The sequence below is a fragment of the Vidua chalybeata genome, chromosome 20 (assembly GCF_026979565.1).
Source record: "Vidua chalybeata isolate OUT-0048 chromosome 20, bVidCha1 merged haplotype, whole genome shotgun sequence".
Taxonomy (NCBI): domain Eukaryota; kingdom Metazoa; phylum Chordata; class Aves; order Passeriformes; family Viduidae; genus Vidua; species Vidua chalybeata.
The window spans coordinates 6,105,597-6,124,700 of record NC_071549.1 but is presented as its reverse complement, the minus strand read 5'-3'; the positions used below and the strand labels follow the sequence as shown (position 1 = coordinate 6,124,700).

Sequence of the window (19,104 nt, the reverse complement as noted above, 5' to 3'; positions counted from 1 at the left end):
ACCCTGCAGTGCTGATGTGTGCAGCTGTGGGGAGCACAGGGTTAACAAACCAGGACACTCACCCTGCAGTGCTGATGTGTGCAGCTCTGGGGAGCACAGGGTTAACAAGCCAGGACACCCTGCAGTGCTGATGTGTGCAGCTCTGGGGAGCACAGGGTTAACAAACCAGGACACTCACCCTGCAGTGCTGATGTGGGGAAGGAAATGTGCCCTGGGAGTGCAGGGGAACCACAATGGAACAGCAGCAACTGCTCCCCACAGCTTCCAGGAGGAGACAAACTCAGGCTAACCCCAAATGTACAGATGGGAAACTTTTCACAAGCTGGCTCTGATCACTGGAGATGGATCAATAATGAACTGACAGCTCAAATCCTGTGGCTGTGCTCTCTAAGTTTCAACAACGAGTTTTATTTAACTTTGACACTACGAAACTTGGAATATCTAAAATATGAAATATCTAAAATATTCCAAATATTGGAATATCTAAATTAACTCTACAGAAAGCTGACTTCTAATAGAAAGGCCCAAAGTTCTTATTTTCTTCAAAATGACACAGGAGAAAACGATTTTCGATATTTCATATATTATATGTTAATAATATATTTTTGTATTATATATTATTTTATATATTATATATTAGTTATTTAAATTTACTTTATAGATTTATTTATAAAAATATATAGGTATATTTTTATTCTATATATGTATATATTATATATTGTTTATTTATACAATATTTCTATTATCTTATGTTTATAGAATATAAAATAAATATAATATTTATATATTTATATATTATGTATTAATTCATTATATTTGTGTATATATATATTTATTTATATTTATAATTATATCTAAACATATATATCTATATTTATGTTATTTTTATACAATATTTTATATGTTATTTATATATAACAATGAAGCAGGTGGGACAGGAGAGAAGAGACAAAGCCATGCAGTCACCTGAGAGCCCCAAAAGATGCCTGCATTTAAAGAAGGGAAGGAAAGCCTGCAGATGGCAATAAAATAAATCTGTCTAAGCTACCAGAGGTGTGAGACAGGCTCCAAATGGAGCTTTGTGACTGACTCAAAGCTCCTGCTTGGGCTGCTGCTGGACACTGATCTCCTCAGGCCCAGAACACAGCATTCATTGCTCAGCTGGAATCATTCTTCTGAGATGCTTTCAGCATTTTCATCCTGGTGACAGAAGAAAAATTGTCCTACTGGTCCCTCTTTAATCCTTCCCCCTTTTTTTTTTTCAGCAAAATATGATCCTGCTCCCCCTCAGCTTGGTTCCAGGGGAAGATTGCAAACAGATGTTCTTAATGCAAGAGATCTTTATTGAAATAATATCCTGATTGTAACAATCTCTTTATTACCACAGGGGTTTGTACTCCTGAGGAGATGCTTGAGAGAACAGAAGCATCTATTTCTATTTAGTGACAATCCCTCTTTACAGCTGAATTATTCTTATACTGACAATGGCTACTTTCCATCAGAAGGTTTATACCCATTTCTCATCCTGCATTACTGCTCATTTCTTTTTAGAATTTTGGATTTTAGTGTAACAAAAAAAAAAAAAAACAAAACACTTAAAACATGCCATTAAAACAACCAGGGAAGATGTACAAAAATAAAGTATTCCATCACAGAGCTGCACAGCAAAAAGATTAAATATATTCTTATTTGCAATACTTTCATAAATCACCTTTAATGACTGCACTGGGTATTTTAAATGTGCCACTGAAACAAACAGAGGTGGAGAATCTGTCTGAGAGGGCTCTGACAGGAAGCTGAGTGGATTTGAAGCCGTGGATGTAAAATGTGTATAAAATAAAGGGATACATTCAATCACTGGCCCATGAGAAAGCAATTATTCAATTGATCTCCAAGGTTAAAGTTGCTTCCAGTTAAGCTTTGAACAGGCCCAGGCATTGTTACTCACCAGCTGGATCTCCACTGCACTCACAGGCCTGTGGTTCAGCAGCTGCAGCTTTTCTGCCCTGGTAAAAGCACAGTGGAAGAAAATCCACATTACTGGGTGGTTTGAGGATCCCCTCAATGGCTGCAGTGATGCAAACACATTCGTGATATTTCCTGATAGGGAAGAAATGTCACTGCCAGGAATGATCCTGGCAGGGTTTGCAGTGTGGCTGAAGGGCCATCATTTGGATATTTTAATGATTTGGGGACTTTCCTGTGTTCAGCCATGCTGCTGTTGGCCCAAGGGGGCAAGCAGAGACCCTCAGATCATTAATTAACTGCTGCTTTGTTAAAGCTCTGCAGAAATGTTAAACCACTCACCAGACATGCAAAACTTCTGCCATGAACACACAACCACAAGAACAATTTTCATACCTAAGGAGTTACAATCTCATCAAATGGCAGCAACTTTCTTTCTTTAAGCTTAAAGTTTATTCTTTTAGCTCATTGCAATTACAAAGGTCCAGTAGGGAACTACAGTTTGGAAAAAAACTAAATCTTGGCATTTGTTACCTTCTCCAAGGTAGAAATACATTTTTCAAAAGCACAAAATTAAAATCTGCTTTTCCATTCAGAGAGAAAAAACGTGGAGCAATTTGTTCCTTAAGAAAGATGATGCTTCATCTTCAGCATTAAGTAAAGCTGAACCATTCTCATGGTGAGCTGAAATCCTGGACTTTTTATTACAGGGCATCTTTAAAGCAGATTTAAATGGACTCTGGAGGGTTTAAAGCATATTTAAACTGATTCTGGAGGGTTTAAAGCATATTTAATCTGGTTCTGGAGGGTTTAAAGCATATTTAATCTGGTTCTGGAGGGTTTTCCCCTGGGGGAATTTAGAAAGGAAACCTCACAGCTTTTAAGAGAACACAGATCACTCCATGTTTACAACCAACAATTTCTGTGTGTCTGGAGATACCTCAGAGATATAATTTCATTTCAAAAGGCCTCTGCCACTGGCTGCTGGGTGAGCCAGCTAAAATGTCCATTTTCATCATCACTTTCAGCTTCAGAAGAAAAGCTTGTAAATTTTCAATCCAGCATTTGTGAGATATTAACAATCCCTAACAGAAAGCTCTAGGAAAACCTCCTATTTATTTATTATTAATTTGCTTTGCTTTTGGAGAGCCAAAATATGTTTTCATTGGTGATGGGAAGCAGGGAATCCACCTCCTTTGTTTTTCCATGTTAATCACTCAAATCTATTTGGTGTTTCTAACAGGAGGCTGCAGAGAGCATGGCTGGATTTTGCTCTGAACTCAAGAGCACTTTACAGGCAGAAAGATGAGGTGTTTATAACTGCTGCCATCTACCACAGCCATAAAAACCAGGAATAAAACCCCAATAACGACAGGAGATGAGCACTCAAATCCTTTACATGGAAAGCAGGTGATTTAAAGAATCAATCAGAGATAAAACTCACTTGTGTAAAAGCAAAGCTAAAGGCAGCATTGCCATGCAGAGCTGGGGAAAGCATATTAAATAATACCTTTATTCCATAAAAATATGGCAAATTCAGCTGGATTTTTGGAAGATTTTTCCTCCAGAACTGGGAATTCCCTGCTTTGGTGCCTGATGGAGACAGAGCTGGTGCTTTCAGTGCTCTTTGCTTTGCTCCCTGGCCAAGCAAATGTTGGTGCCTCAGTTTCCAGAGCTCTTTAACAGCTCCTCTGAGGATCCTCCTTGTAAAAACCTCCCTCCTCCTCCTCCTCCTCCAGCCCTACTTACAGGGACAGACTGTGATGAATTCATATTTTACCCAAGTTTCTCTCACATGACACTTCAGAGCCTTCTCAAACAACTCTTTCTTCTCTTTTGCAGCAAGAAATATCCCAATCCTCCAGCTCCACCACACAAAGCACATTATCTGACTTCTATTACATACAGTTCCTCATCTTCTTCTTTTCAAAGTAATATCCTTGAAATATAAACTCCAGAGCCAAATAAAGAGGATCAAATGGCAAAAGCCATTTTATGCCTGAACTGAAGAATGTAAACCTGATTTACCCAGAGCTATGTTCAAGCAGGTAGAGCTGTGTTTATCACAGGAAAATTATTGGCACAGCAGCAAGCAGAAATAAATTAAATAAAATTATTAAATAAATTAAATAAAATTTAATTTTATTTATTTTAACCAGTTACACATCATAACTAAAACAATCAGTTAGTGCAACTGCTGATGTTTCCTGAAGAAACAGAGGGCACAACAAAAAAGGGTCACCTCTCCAAGAGTTTTTGCTTATAAGCCATGAACAGCACTCCAACTCATTAGGGATAGACAGAAATTTTACAGTCAGGCCAAACAGATCCTAAAAGCAGCATTTCAGGGTATTTGCAGATTTTATAAATGTGTACAGAAAAATGAGAGAGAACTTGCAGTGATTAACACATTCAGATGTGTAATCTGAAGGATTTCATGGCTGGTTTTGATCAGCAAAGCTCCCTACTGGAAAATGATGCAAAACAACACAAAGGAACAAGCAGCAGGGTGCAAAAAAAACCCCAAAAAACCAAAAGCTGCATAAATGCCATATTTCATCTAGAACTGCTTGTGCAGCATAAGCACTAATTAACATCCCGACATAACGATCTTTAGACATGGTAATATGTGATTATGAGGGAAGCAATGAAACAAACACTCCCAAAATGTCTCTAAATTGTATTTAGTAGGAGACTGGATTGCTCAGGCCTCAGCAGCAGCAGAAGGCAAAGGTTTGAGCTGGAGCTCAGTACTCACTGCACCTTTTCAACACTGATCCCAAAAATTGACTGCTGGGACCAGGCTGTGGGTCTGATCCCAAAAAGTGACTGCTGGGGTCAGGCTCTCTGTGTACCTGGAATTTCCTGACAGCACACACACATATTAAAACTTGAATAACCACAATTTCATCAGAGATTAAGGCAACCATGTCTTAGGATCAGCCCTGATTGCAGTGTTTGGCTTGGGCACAGACCTAAGCCCGAATTTAGTTCATGCTCCATTAAATCTAAAAAGTAAAATTAACTTTTTCCAGGTCCCATGAATTCATCTTTACACTTCCTACAGCACTCATGGCACACTGATGCTCGTTAAATAAAAAGGGGAACTGTCTCATTCATCCAAACAGAAGGTGAAGAACATTTTCAGCTTCACTGCCCCCAAAATTCAGCATCTGCATTTTCCCTGCTCTGCCTGGATTTTAGTACCAGTTTGGAACACGAAAGCTGCTCACTCAAGAAGAGAATCCATACAAAAGATGAGTGACAGAGAAAGCAATGTTCTCACATAAAAGCAAGATCCCACTAATCAGAGTTAATGGGCCATGCTGCAGAGCTGTACAGGACCTGCCTGCTGAGAAATCCCACCATGGCAATTCCTGCTGTGGGGCTGAGCCTCAGCCCACATCCTGCAGCTCTGGGGCTCAGCTGCAGCCAGGAGCAGCTTTTCCAGGATGGAAAAATGCTCTGGAGTGGGTTTGGGGACACACACAAAGCTCAGGCTGCAGGGGACAAAAGCCTGTGCAGTTATGGGGAGGAAAAGGGGTCTGAGGTGTGTGAGGTGAGAGTGCTGGAGGAGGTGAAGATGTTGAGTTCCAATCTAAAAGTCCTAAAATACATTTCTACAGGACAAAAACCACCTCTGGTTCATGTTCAAGATCACAGACAGAACATTCCTACATTGATGCATCCATTCTAAAAAATAATACAAATACTTCCATGCTCTTGTGGAAATTCAGACAAAATGCATAATTTTCTGTCAGCACTAAGCAAACTTTTGCAGTTTATATTTTAACCAAAATCTCCTCTGTGTGTTGGTATTGCCCTTTTTTTAATCTGCTGAACTCCCAGAGTGTTTTTCCAGCAAGAGGTCTGTGTAAGGAGAGAACAGTGCCAAGATCCAGCACAGAGAGCTAAAAAAACCCTTCAAACATCTGTGCCTGAGCAGAAGCAAATTTATCCTCAGGAACGGATGTTTGAGGGTTACTAGGAAAACCATGAAGGAACAGCTGGACACACAACCAGGGGTTTGATTCCTGCTGGAAATATAAATCCCATGGTCCTGAATAAGCCATGGCAACTTTTAATGCCTGAGTCCTGAGCATGGGGTCTGGCTGAGGGAGGATTTCCCCAAAATGGGAAATCACAGCCCCAGTGGGTGCTGTGATTCTCCATGAGGATTCCCACTGGAAAAGCTGAGAATAATCTTCTTAAAGCCTCTTAAATGATGCTCTTGTTCAATGAGCACGATGCTGACTTGCTGTTAAATATTCATTTTGAAAGCTCTGGAGGAGACAAAAATTACAAAGCAAATCCTTCAGCCTTTAATATTGCAGAGGTTTGTACCTGTTGTAGTTTTTGGCAGTCATGAGGGAAAATATTTTCTAAAAGTACTGAAGATTTTCAGCTCAACACTTCCTCAGCTGTGTTGATTTAAAGACAAAAAGGGCAATGTTCCTGACCAGTTTTTTTAAAATTATAATATGCAGTGATTGGAAATTTGGTTATCCCAAAATTAGATGCAAGATAGGCTATCAGTGGCAGGAAGAAGCACAAGTAGAGCCAGTTTTCATTGAACCATAATTACAGAGTTCCAGCTTAATAAATGTTCTTTTCATACAATGCAATTCACTATACCTTAAAAATATGAAGCCATTCCAGCACTAAGACTGGAAAATTATCTGCTAGTGGCAAACTCTATTTCCAAGTACAACATGGCTCACTGAACTGGAGCTTCAGCCAAAGCCTGAGGCCTCAACAAGGTAATAATAAAATTCATTTTGTGGGTTCAGAGCTTTAGTCTTAAAAAAATCTCAGTTCTATAGTTTGAATTTTACCAAAGTAATTATTAAAAACTATGGGGGAAACTGTTTTACCACACCTTAACTATATCAGTGAAATATCTGGCTTTTAATTTGCCCCATTTAGCAAGGCAGCTTTCTGAAATGACTCTAGAATATTTGTTTGCACATGGTGTTTATTTTTAAAACCTGCCTTTTAGGAAGCCTTTTTTTTTGTGTCTGTAACAGTAATGAGACAAATCCATCACAAAATGGATGCTGGTCTGTTAACCTGGTTTTTTGAGTAGCAAAAATCAGTGATAACAGAAGGATTTGAGGTGATTCTCCAGGAACTGCAGAATTTGCCAGAATTCTGTTACCAGTTCTCTCACTGAAGCAGAGACATCACGTGTAGCCTGACATCTGCAGGGCTGTGGAAGGAAAAATAAGAATTCCCTCGATTCAAAGCTCTGCTGTGCCTCAGTTGTTGGTGTTTCCCTGGCTGCTCTCTCTTCCCAGCTGGGGATTCTCCCATCCATGAGCACAGCCTAGTGCTGAGGGCAGCAATCACAGCCTGAGCAGGGAATGGCACAGCCCAAGGCAGGGCTGCAAATCCTGGTCTTAGGAAATAGGCTAAGCCTGATTAAGAGCATAAACACACTGTTTAATTGTTTCCTCTCTGATTAGAGGTGGAGTCATGACAGGAATGTAAAGGGCAGGGAAGCAGTCTGGGGTGATGGGGTGTTGCTGACCCTTTAACCAGACTGAATTGTCTGAGGACAGACCCCAATTAACACAAATAAATCTCATCAGCCACTGCAGAGATCTGTTAGCAGCACAGACAGTGTCTGAGCAGCTCAGAGAGCACGTTTTGGGGTGCCTTACCCAGAAAGGAAGCAGCAAAGAGAGTCTGGAGCTCATTACCCTTGGTGGGAGGAAAGGTCATTACAGGGATCACACAAGCAAGGTCCTGGAAGAGCAAACACTGCAGGACTTTCCTCTCCAAGGGAAGGAAGCTCTCTGGCACACAGCTGGAATGAAATCCCTAAACACCAGCTCCATCCCACAGAATGGAAACCATCAAAGCCTTTTTATTTAACAAGAGAAGCAGTGTTGAAATGACCTTAGTTAGGAACCAAAGGGTAGCTCCAAATTGCCTTGGAGGCATCACTGCTTTAAGTGGTTTAACATAAAGTGCCCTAAAGAGTAATTGCAGCCCTTGTGCTCTCTGTGGTTTGGGGTGAAGGGGATGCCAGGTGGGCCCTGGTGGACAATGGAAAAGATGGAAAAGATCAGAAAAAAAGAAGTGCCAGGATCACACAAAACAATTCTGGGTTTCATTCTGTAAAGCACGTGGCAGAGTTGGGAAGTTCTTTACCAGATAGAAGTTGTACAGGATGCTCACAAAACAAATCTGAATTCTCACAGAGTAAATTTGTCACCTACACCACTGGCTGGCTCTTCACTCTCATCCTGCTGCCACCATGCACAAGAAATGATTTGGGGATAATTCCCTTGCTTCAGGAAAAGGACACACAGGATGATATCCAACCCCAAAGGCACCTTGGAGCATCCATAAAAAATGGAGCAGTTCAAAAGCTCATTTAAAGCTTGTAACTTTTCCAACCTTTGCAGCTCACTGAACAAGCAGTTGTAGGAAGGTGAATATTTGGGTAGATCTTCTACAAAAGTGCTCAGCACTGTGAGAGACAGAGAATCTGTAGCTGGAAGTGTGTCTTTTATAACTTAAATTATTTAGTATTTCAGCCTTGGAGATGCCATCAAGGGGAGCAGTTGCAGTGAAGGGACCTAAAGTGATAACACTAAGAATTAACCCTCAGGTCCTGGTCAAATTCTGCCTGAAAGAAGTTTAGAAATGAGCTTTAAACAAAAATAAACACTTCGATTTTTAATGGGAGTTTTACACCAACATCATTCAGTTTGTTTTACTCTGAAAAATCCTACTCTACTAGTTCTTCCTAAACTGCTGCCCTGCACTGACAGCAAAACTTATTTCTCTTTAAAAAGGGCTGTATTACACTACCAGAAGGGAAGGGTGCTCACTACTACTCAAGAAATGTTTGCTGCCAATTCTCTCAGTGCCACATTACCACCTCTTTACACCTCTGGTATTTTCTCCACGCTTTGGTACCTCCAGAAAATAATTAGGGTACATCAATGAATACCCTGCTGGATAAAATGAGCTACAGGAGGGTTAAACACTGATTTACTGACCTGGCAAAGAAAGCACTGCAAGCACAATTCCAGGCCAGAATTCCCAAGGAGCAGCATCCCTTAGTGCAGAGCTGCTGCTGTGCTGGATGTGCCTGTCTGTAGAGAGGGGGCACTGAAACTCTAACAAAAAGCTGCCAATCTGCTTTCTCTGCTCTGCACAGCCTAAAAGCTTGCCCTGCATCACTCCAGAGCTCTCACTGTGCAGACTGTGGCACAGCCAAATGAATGAAAAGCCTCTTTCCCAGAGGATGAACTCCTTGGGAGTCCTCCCAGCAGGGAATAAAAACACAGTGTCTGAAAAGCTCCTCCTCTAGAGTCATTTAGAAGCAGCTAAATATTGTTTTTTTCTGCTTTATAAGTCAGGAGTGACCAGAGCTATCCAAACAAGTGGCCAGCTGATTCCATTTCTATTTACATCAGGCTTCACTCCCACTCTGCAGAGCTCCAAAAGGATTATGTGCCTCAAGAACAGGCACTCACAGAGGGGAAAAAAGCCCTTGGAGTCTTGGAACTGCAAAGGAAATCTTTTCTTTTCCAGGCAGAACTTCCCAAAATAACAACTGGATATTTAGCTTCACAGGAAACTGCTGGGGGAGGGGGGGGTTGGTTGATACAATATTTAAATAACTGAAATGTAGATCTCAGAAATGCTGGACAAAAAGCACATAAAGAGAAGAAATACTCAGCCACGAGTGAAGGAAAAGATGTCTGGCTGAACACTTAAATAATGGTAGAAAATACTTAAAACCCATTAATCAGATCATCACACTGTCCACAGGGATCAGTTTTTCAGCATTAACTGAGTTTTTACTCCTGTTCAAATGCACAGCTTCACTTACTTGGTTAATTTATGGTCTTTCATTGCTACCAGGAACTCCCTGACAGTCTCAGGACTCTGGTACCTGCAGGGTGTTTTTGAAATGTACTTCAGTGTCTGCAAGGGACAGAAAGAAAAGATGTGCTGTTTAATACACATTTAATACTAGTTTAATAACATATTTAATTACTTATTAGTTAATATTTAATTACTTAATTAATACTTGTTTTACTAGCTGTGTATGGAACAGGTACTCTGAAAAGTCTCAAGAAAAACTGGAAAATCAATTCAGGTTTGGAAATCAACTTTATCTGAGCTGTTCAAAGCACAAAATTGCAAATTGAAGAATACAGAAAAGGACTGAGTTTTAGCTCTGCCTGCTAAAAAAACCCCTCTTGCTGTTTGTGAGACATTTGCTACCTTGGTTTGCTCCTTGTTTTGTTTTTGTCTTTTAAAAGCACACAGGAAAGTTGAATTCATCCTTAAACCCAAGTTTCCATGTGCTTTGTGCCAGGAATATTCCCACTGCCAGCCCAGAAATCCCTCCTTAAGATCTCTAATCTATCCTTGTTTTTATCCTTCACCTGCATTTTTGGCAATTTAAAGTTGATAGAAGCAGATTACGTGGCTTGTTATGAAATCTACAAGGATATTTTGCTATTAAAAATTAATTGAGCCAATTAAACTTTGATCAATTTTTTCCATATAACACCCACCAACCTTTGACAGCAAATGTTCTGTTTATTTGCTTTATTTGCAGTAACAACATTGAGCAGGTGGATAATGGAATTACATTACACAAAGTAATCTGAACTGAGTAAAAAACCAATTTTTTATAAAAAACCCACAAAAATTCCAGTTCACAGCTGTCTTTTCACTGGAAGGGACTTAAAATCTTCCTAAATATTTATTGTTGCTTGAATTAAACCCCAAAATAAAGAGCTGGAAATAATTATAAGTTATTTTTCCTTTCTTTAAGCCCTGTCTGACATTTCCAGATAAAATGAAGCTGTTATTCACCAGTGATTGAAATGAAATTATTATATTGTCATGTAATGCAATTATTTCACAGGAGTAATTTCTCTTCCAGGTTCATCTTTTTTTTTGACAATTTCAAATCAATGAAAAAGCCAAAAGTACAGAAAAACAAAGTTCCTTTAATGGAGTTACTTCAGTGCCAATGGATCCAAGTCTGTAGGGAACTTGTGAAGAAATCCAAAGACAATCTTATAGAATCAAATTATGTTTTTCTTTCAGTCAAACATAGAAAATACACCCAGAACTGACACCAGCTACACCCCCAAGCACCCTATAGGTATTTAACATATAGAGTAACAAAGCAATTCAAGATTTCAGGTGCATCCTGATAAAATTTACTTACAGGATCTTCCTCAGCTGTTTCCCAGAGGTGCAGGAAGAGACTGTCAGTCTCCATGAAGATTTAATTCCCATTTTTGGTAAGCCCCTATTTTGTTGAATGCAAGGCTTAGGAATGACAACCTCTGTACCTTTTTCAAACAAAGCCAGAACTAAAACAAAACCAAAGCCTAGGCCAGATCTTATCCACATGAGTTGTGTCAGGGCTCAACAGAATTACTCATGCAAGCAAAGGCAAAGTGCTTTCAGCTGCCTGTCAGTCATGGTGCTGCCCATGCAGTTCTCCAGCACACACACAATGGGTCTCACTGCAAGGCTCTGGGAAGTTGCTAATTTATTTTAAATGTTGGTATTTGTATTATAAGATTTTAGAATTCCTTCCCAGCAAGGGAGGAAATGTTTATTCCCCAGCTGGCATCCAAGTGATGTTATCTGTACATGGGGTTTGGCTTTTCTTTGGCTCAAAACCCAATTTAGATTATCTGTTTTGGCTGGGAATTATTGATTTAATTATGTTAATAAAAAAATACCATGTAATCTGTGCCTCAGCTTTGAAATCATCATCTTAATTATCACATTAGGTAATATCACAAATTCAGCAGATGATAGCAAGCTCTGCCCTGTGTCTTAAAGGATGGAATTTTTAGAATTAAAAAAAAACTCCTAACAAACCTTAACAGTTGAAAACCAGGGGGATTGAAATGTTGAAATTCTTTTATAGATTTTAAGAACAGCAGCTGCCTATCTTTGCCCTGACAGCACCCTTATAACCACAGAAAAGTGGCAGATAAAACATTTTATTATGGTTTGAATTAGGGGAAATTTGATACCAGATTATGAATACACAACCCCAAGGGTGTGAATTATTGCAGCCTGAGCTAACTGGTAAATGGATTTTCCCAGTGCTGCTCACCTCATACATGATTGTGTTCAGATTCTGCTGCCCAGAGCTCTGCTTGGTTTTGCCACTCTCTTTACGCTGCTGCTTGAGATCTGTAAGTAACTGGTACACCTAAAGATAAAAATAAAGTGGTTTAGAGCATCTGAGAGCATTCTACCTTAAAATATTACAGCAGGAAATCATAAGTGAACAGGAAATTTCTATCAGCCAAACAACAAAAAATGTGTGGTTATTCTGGTGGATGGACCAACAACTGGAATGAGAAATGTTCTGGCCCTAGAGTGATGAATAAGGATGGAATTTGTTTTTTAAAAGCTATGATTATTTTAAATAGATGAATGGAACTTTTTCAGATGTTTTGCTTCAGGCTTTGCAGAATATCCAGAGTCAATACCCAGAGCAAAGCACCAGAGCACTTCTTACTGTTCATCACCTCATTTTTACCTGGCTTCACTCATGATCCAGCCTGGAGAATTATAAACTGACAAGTCCAGAGAAATAAGAAACCAAACTTTTCCAGACAGTGAGAAATAGAACATCAGCAGCTACAAACCCTCCATTACTTCACCCTCTATGGAAAAGGAACACCTGTCAATGCTGAAATCAAACTCAGGCTGTGAACCTGGACAGCAAACACAAAAGGACAACAAGCTCACAGGAGAACTGCAGGGATGGAACTTTGTGTGCAAAGCATCACCTGGATTTACAGAACCTTGGCTTTGCTGTGGAACTGCCACTGGGGAGGGGAGCAAATGGAAAGGAATCAGTAGTTGGAGGGAATCAGTACTTTAAAAAATCATGTTTGCCATTTTTTTCACATGGTTTCAACAGCCAGGCACTGAACACCAGTTTGGGTGACAGGGTATCATCCATTTCTCAGAGGAAATTTAGCAGAGCTCTTCCCAGATGCCTCATTAACACTCACCGGGTGCCTGCTCTGCTGTTTGCAGACAGATGCAGCTCAGGATAAAACACTTCAACATTAATTTCACAATAGAATGAAACAGCTGCAATAAAAAGCAGCTTCAGCAATACAGTAACACAGACAGAACCACTTGGGTTATTAAAACTGTTCCAAAAATGAAATTAATCAGCAAAGCAAAACATTTCCATTACCTGGCTTAAATTAAATCAACATTTGTTTCTACCCCCCTTAAAATGAGAGAAAAATACTCACTTCAGAATAATCTCAAGACCAAACAAACACTACAGCACCCATTACTAGCAAAACCATTCCCAAATCTTCTTTAAAAAGAAGATTTTTTTTTTCTTTAAAACAAACCAAATGCAAGGAAGAGTAAATCTCCTGCAGGTTTTGCTGATTGCTACTGCCAGGTTTCAGCTTCCAAAGATTATGCAAGGGACTGATGACAGCTTGAAATTGCTGCTTTAAAAGCAGAATGAAGACAAACTTACCTCAAAGTTACTCAGCAATGCAGCATTTGCATCTTTTCTAAAAGGAAAAATGAAAACAATTAATTATGTTCCAAATGAAACCGTTTGAAGCTTTTCTTTGCCCAGTCACAGACACTAAAAGAACTTAAAGTTTAAAAAAAAAAAAAAAGCTCTAAGACATCTTATTTTGGTGATTCTACAGTTGCCATCTCTGGAAAATATTTACCATGCTGTCAGTAAAATGATGACATAAATATTGAGTATATTTTGCACAGTTTGCCCCATAAATCATAACACACTTGTACAACACACTCCTTTCACTCAGTCACCCTATTTTACTCACTCACCCAATTTCACACACTCAAAACAAATTGCTTTGCTTCTTCCTTAAAAAAAATGCCTCGGATTTTATTCAAATAAAGAATGATGGGAAAAAGAATTCAGATTACAAGCACTATTTTCATTATCAGGCAAGAGCACCCTGAGTATTTTAGTACCACGGACACGTGTGTGTGTATAGACACAAAGAGAGCTTTAATTTTTATGTGTTGTACTGAGTGAAAAAAACACCAATTTATTGCATTTCCTCCTTATTTATTCTTGCCATCTTTATGTGCCTGTTCCCATATTAGAAGGGCAAGGCTGAGTTTCCCATTTTCCACTTCCTCAGTCCCCATTAAGCAAGAATCCTTATCCAAGGCTGGCAGAGCCAAGCACATTGTGCCTTTATTCCTCCTGGATATTGTAAATTTATATATTTAAAGTAAAAAGAGGGAGAAAAACTGCTCCAGAACATCCTCTGTTCCCTGAACAACACATTCTGCTGAGCAGTCAGTAGCCACAACAACAGAAAGTTTCCATACAAAAGGAAAAAAAAGCCTTTCTCAGGTCCGTGCTGCAGCTTAGGAAAAAGCAAAAAAAAAAAAAAAATACCGACAAAAAAGGTACAATGTGTTGTTAAGCACCGAGAATGGCCTGAATAGAACTGTCACGTTCATCACTTTCAAATGGTAAATGCATCCACAAACTTCCACAGGTTCTAGCATTGTTTTTAAATGAAAAGGACCTTCTGAAATACGCTGAGATGAACTTCAACTTCCATTTCGCTGACCCGAGTGAAACTTCAGCAAGTGAGCTCAGGCACGCATTAGTCTTTCATTCATGTTTTACAAACCATATATAGCTTTTGTTGGGAGGTAAATGCAAGTCTTCAGAATGTTTGCATTCAGCCGGGCCCTACAGAAATCCCCGCGGATCAAAGACATTCTATAGGGAGAATTACGTATGGAATTCTTCGCCTGAGAGAGGATGAAATAAATACACGGCCATGCAAATGAGGCTGCGGAATCAAAGGTTAAGAATGAAATTATTTAAGACAACTGCTTTCCTTTTTCATTCCAATCCACTTTGCCATTCAGAAAAAGACTTTTGTTTTTTTTCACTTCAACGGCTCTGAAATACCAAAATTATAAATTGATCAACTTCTGCAACAGTAATAAAATTTCCTTCGGTCCTGACTCACAGCTACCAATTTTACAGTCAAGAAACAAGGAATTCTGAGTAATGGATTCTAATGTGTATTTTTAAGCAGTCAGCTCAAAACTTTGCTTAATTTTTATGTGATTAAGACTTAAGTAAAAAGGTAAAGATTTTCATGGTAACAGCAAAAATATAAACACTTTTTAGAGTCTTTAAATAGCTCGTATTTGCCCTAATTTTAGTCTAAACCAAAATACTCTCGAGTAGGGCTGCATATATTAAAAAATATCTTGGTAAAGGGCATCACATCTTTACAAATATCACTGACACTTCATATTTTTACGTCTGCTGTTTCACATGTGTTGTATATTTAAACCACACTGTTTTCTGAGAGTGCTTTTCTCTAATAACAGATAATTCTGGTAAGAAATACAGAGTAATTCTGCTAAGAAAAATCCACAGGAAGAACTTGGAGAGATGAGAAGCTTCCCTTCCAAATCAGGCAGGAGGCAAAAGAAGATTAATAAAAACTCAGTGGATGTGTAAGAAGCATCACAGATTTTTTTATTAATGGTATCAAAAGCATTTTTCTCAGTGCACAACAGCCAGAACAGCTCTTTTCTCTGCAGGTTGCTACTCATATTAAGACTGTACTTCACTGTACTTCAGCAGATGTTTAATATTTTTTATAAACTTTTGATTTTCATGTTCACAGTAGAAAAGATTTCACGATGATAAAGCATCCCTGGATTACAGGGCTGTAGGAGCTCAGTGACTTTGGGGGACACATCCCATGAATGCCCCCACCCATTAGAGAAATTAAAATGCAATGAAAACTAGGAATTTAACCAGCTCCACAGAACTTAAGAGAGATTTAAAGCTTCAAAACAGGTCAAATCCTATCGTTTTGTGCCCGAAACACACGGCAAGGTGGCCTGAAAGAGCCACCAGCCAAAATTCCGATTCTCTTATTGTATTTGCAATCGCTGGCACAAACCCCTCAGGTTTTTTCCTTCTCCAGCACTTTCAGCTCCTACACAAAGCTCATGGCAATAATGAAAAAAATCCCATTTTGCCTCTCGCAGGGCAGAGGGAGGGGACAGGAGGCGGCAAGAGCGAGCCAGGCCGAGCCACGCAGCCTTTCACCCCAACAGCTTGTCCGGCAGGAGTTTTAATAAAATAAACCCCTCCGACACTGAGCAGAACACCTGAACTTATTGTTGGGGGCAATAAACCCCTCATGGATTCACGTTACCCTCACATCCCTCACGGATTCACGGTACCCTCACACCCCTCACGGATTCATTGTGCCCTCACACCCCTCACGGATTCATTGTACCCTCACATCCCTCACGGATTCACTGCACCCTCACACCCCTCACGGATTAATTGTACCTTCACATCCCTCACGGATTAATTGTACCCTCACACCCCTGACGGATCCACGGTACCCTCACACCCCTCACGCACAGGCCGACATGGATGTAACCCCCACACACACCACATACAGATGTGCCCACACACAGCCCACGCCCATAGAGATGCACCCGCACGGAGATTTTCCCCACACAAACCCCACTGAGATGCCCCGCAGCCCCGCTGTGGACACGGCAGGCTGGCTCCGAGGCCCGGCCGTGCCCCGTGCTCCCCCCTCAGGCCCTTCCTTACACCTCCATCTTGTCCTCCCCGGCGCGGCCTCCCCGAGGATCCTCCCGCTACCCCCGGGCAGCCGCAGCCCGGCGGGGCACGGCGGGGAGCAGCGGGCTGAGGCCCGGTGGAGCTGAAGGAGGCTTTGGCGACCGAGACGGAAACGGAAGAGGAAGGAGAAATAAGGAACTTAAAAAAAAAAAAAAAAAAAAGACAGGAAAAGATCAACTGCATTGGCCGGGAATCGAACCCGGGCCTCCCGCGTGGCAGGCGAGAATTCTACCACTGAACCACCAATGCCGGCGATGAAGACACTTCTTTCATCACAGTTTTTGTGTATACATCAGACAGAAACTTGTATAATTTGTTTCCGAAATCATTCAGATTGGCGATTAGCTGCTGTTAACTGTGACAAAAGCAAAACAGTAACGCGAAAATACTTTCAAATTAAATCTTTAACCATGCGCTGCAGGGCTGAAGTGGTTGTGTAATACTCCTGTTGTTTTTTAAAGCGCCCGTGCATGCATCCATCAAATTCATCAGCACCGTGCCTTCCCCAGCTGTCACCGTGACTCTTTCCCATCTAAACCATGTGCTGTTAAATTTTCCAAGAGCCCTTTTCATCCTCAGTAAAACCAGGTACACTTCAATGAGTGCAAACAGCTGAAAATCCTAATGGAAACCGCAAGGAAAATTACCTGGCCAGGGAAATATTAATTCCTTAATTTTGATATTATCTCTCAGGGAAAATTTAATATGCAGATACGGCACCTCTAACTCCCTAAGGAGTGTCATATTTGCTTGCTTGCAGCTGGGATTTAAGAGCCTTTTAGGGATTTAGAGAACTGAATGGGTCAGCCTTGTGCCCGCAATCTCTGCCTTGCAATTCCAGCACAAAACCCACCAGCCACTGTTTTCTCCACGACCAAACCTGACAAAATTAAGGTTTTTCTTCTCCTTAGAGTGTTGCAAATCCTAAACCAATTCAGAGTAACACGAGCAAACTGCAGTGCTTTAGGAAGTCCCCAGTGCCAGGACAGTGGGCAAGGAGCAGCTCCCTGTTTTCCAGGAACTTTCACCACCAGATTTAGAAGTGCTGGGCAAAATTTAAAAGCTGACCGCAAAGGCTTTTCAGCCCTTTTAATTTGAAAACCCCTAAAAAAAGCTTTTGGTGGGCATGTTCAGCCCATCACACACAGGTAGAAATTTATTTATACTTCAAAATAATTTATTGTGGAGCCCTGTGGAATAAAAAAAGAGCCAGGAGAGAGGTCTGAGAGCTGCTGGTGTGACTCAGAGCACAGGATGTGATGGATGCTGCCCTTTTTCATGTCAGGATTAACTGGCCTTGTAAGTTGGCCAAAACTGGCACAGCAAAAGCTCTGTGACTGCTCTGCCATGTCCCAAACCCTCCACGTGCAGCTGCCTGAAAGAAGGGAAAGGATGGTGGGTTTCATGTGAAAATGCTGTGTTTCCACACAATCAAATTTCAGGGTTTCATTCCAGAAATCTGCTAATCCTCACCACTCTCTTCAGCTAAGGGTTCAGAACCTTCAGCACAATAATCTTAATTCTCCTTTACATCTCTTTATATCTCTCCCCCAGCAGTAAATTATTATATTTATTTCCACCATTTCCCCAAAATTTCACTTTCCTGACATGTTTTTTCTACCCTTTCCCCAAAATTTTGATTTCCTGACATGTTTTTTTCCATCCTTTCCCCAAAATTTCACTTGCCTGACATGTTTTTCTACCCTTTCCCCAAAATTTCACTTTCCTGGCACGTTTTTTCTACCCTTTCCCCAAAATTTCACTTTCCTGACATGTTTTCTACCCTTTCCCCAAAATTTCACTTTCCTGACATGTTTTTCCTACCTTTTCCCCAAAATTTCACTTTCCTGACACATTTTCCACACCATTTCCCCAAAATTTCGCTTTCCTGACATGTTGTTTTTTCCCAAATTTTCACTTTCCTGACATGTTTTTCCATCCTTTCAACAAAATTTCACTTTCCTGACACATTTTTCCAATCAGTGCTGCTTTTTACAACCCAGCTGGGGATGAAGGAGCATGACACAAACACCTCTTCCAACAGCTTTTTTTTCCCTAATAGAGATCACCTAAACATTTCCCAGTGGAGACAGGAAGCCTGGTAGGCTGTAAATACAAATATGGCTCAGCTCCATCTCCACTGCCACCATGAAAGGGAATATCAAGAGAGAACCAACGGGGCAGGAGGGTGAGGTGAGAAGGTCACTTTGGCTTTAATTGCTGCTCTTTAGGTGTTAGACAGTGATGCTGCACCATCCATGGGGAATGCAGACATGGGTTTTTCCAAATGTGCTTAGCATGTCAACATTTTAACATTGTGATTGTTACCAGCAAGGCTTGGGCAGAGAGGGGCCTCAGTATTAACTTTGAAAGCAGGGGGCCCAGGACTTGCTATTGACAGCAGATCTGCAGGGTATTTGTGTTCTTTGTCATGAAAGATGTTTACTGTGTTCAGCATT

General features: G+C 40.5%; 1 protein-coding gene and 1 non-coding gene across 6 annotated transcripts in view; both read right to left on the bottom strand.

Annotated features, from left to right (window-relative positions):
* CRCP (CGRP receptor component) overlaps positions 1-16,788 on the bottom strand; it is a 42,179-nt gene extending 25,391 nt beyond the window's left edge. Inside the window, exons 1-5 of one of the 5 annotated variants that reach the window (XM_053961248.1) lie at positions 16,616-16,788; positions 13,490-13,526; positions 12,086-12,184; positions 9,818-9,912; positions 1,949-2,006 (exon numbers count right to left, since the gene is read on the bottom strand). In XM_053961248.1, the coding sequence (XP_053817223.1) occupies positions 1,949-2,006; positions 9,818-9,912; positions 12,086-12,184; positions 13,490-13,526; positions 16,616-16,623 (297 nt within the window). In that variant the 5' untranslated portion in view covers positions 16,624-16,788. Of the gene's footprint in view, positions 1-1,948; positions 2,007-9,817; positions 9,913-12,085; positions 12,185-13,489; positions 13,527-16,342; positions 16,422-16,615 lie in introns of those variants that run through there. The other 4 variants (XM_053961250.1, XM_053961251.1, XM_053961252.1 and 1 more) reach the window with 4 other exon arrangements.
* A 35-nt stretch (positions 16,789-16,823) lies between these two features.
* On the bottom strand, positions 16,824-16,894 carry TRNAG-GCC (transfer RNA glycine (anticodon GCC)). The gene has a single exon. It is a non-coding gene; the product is annotated as a tRNA-Gly (tRNA).
* Positions 16,895-19,104: the final 2,210 nt, after the last annotated feature.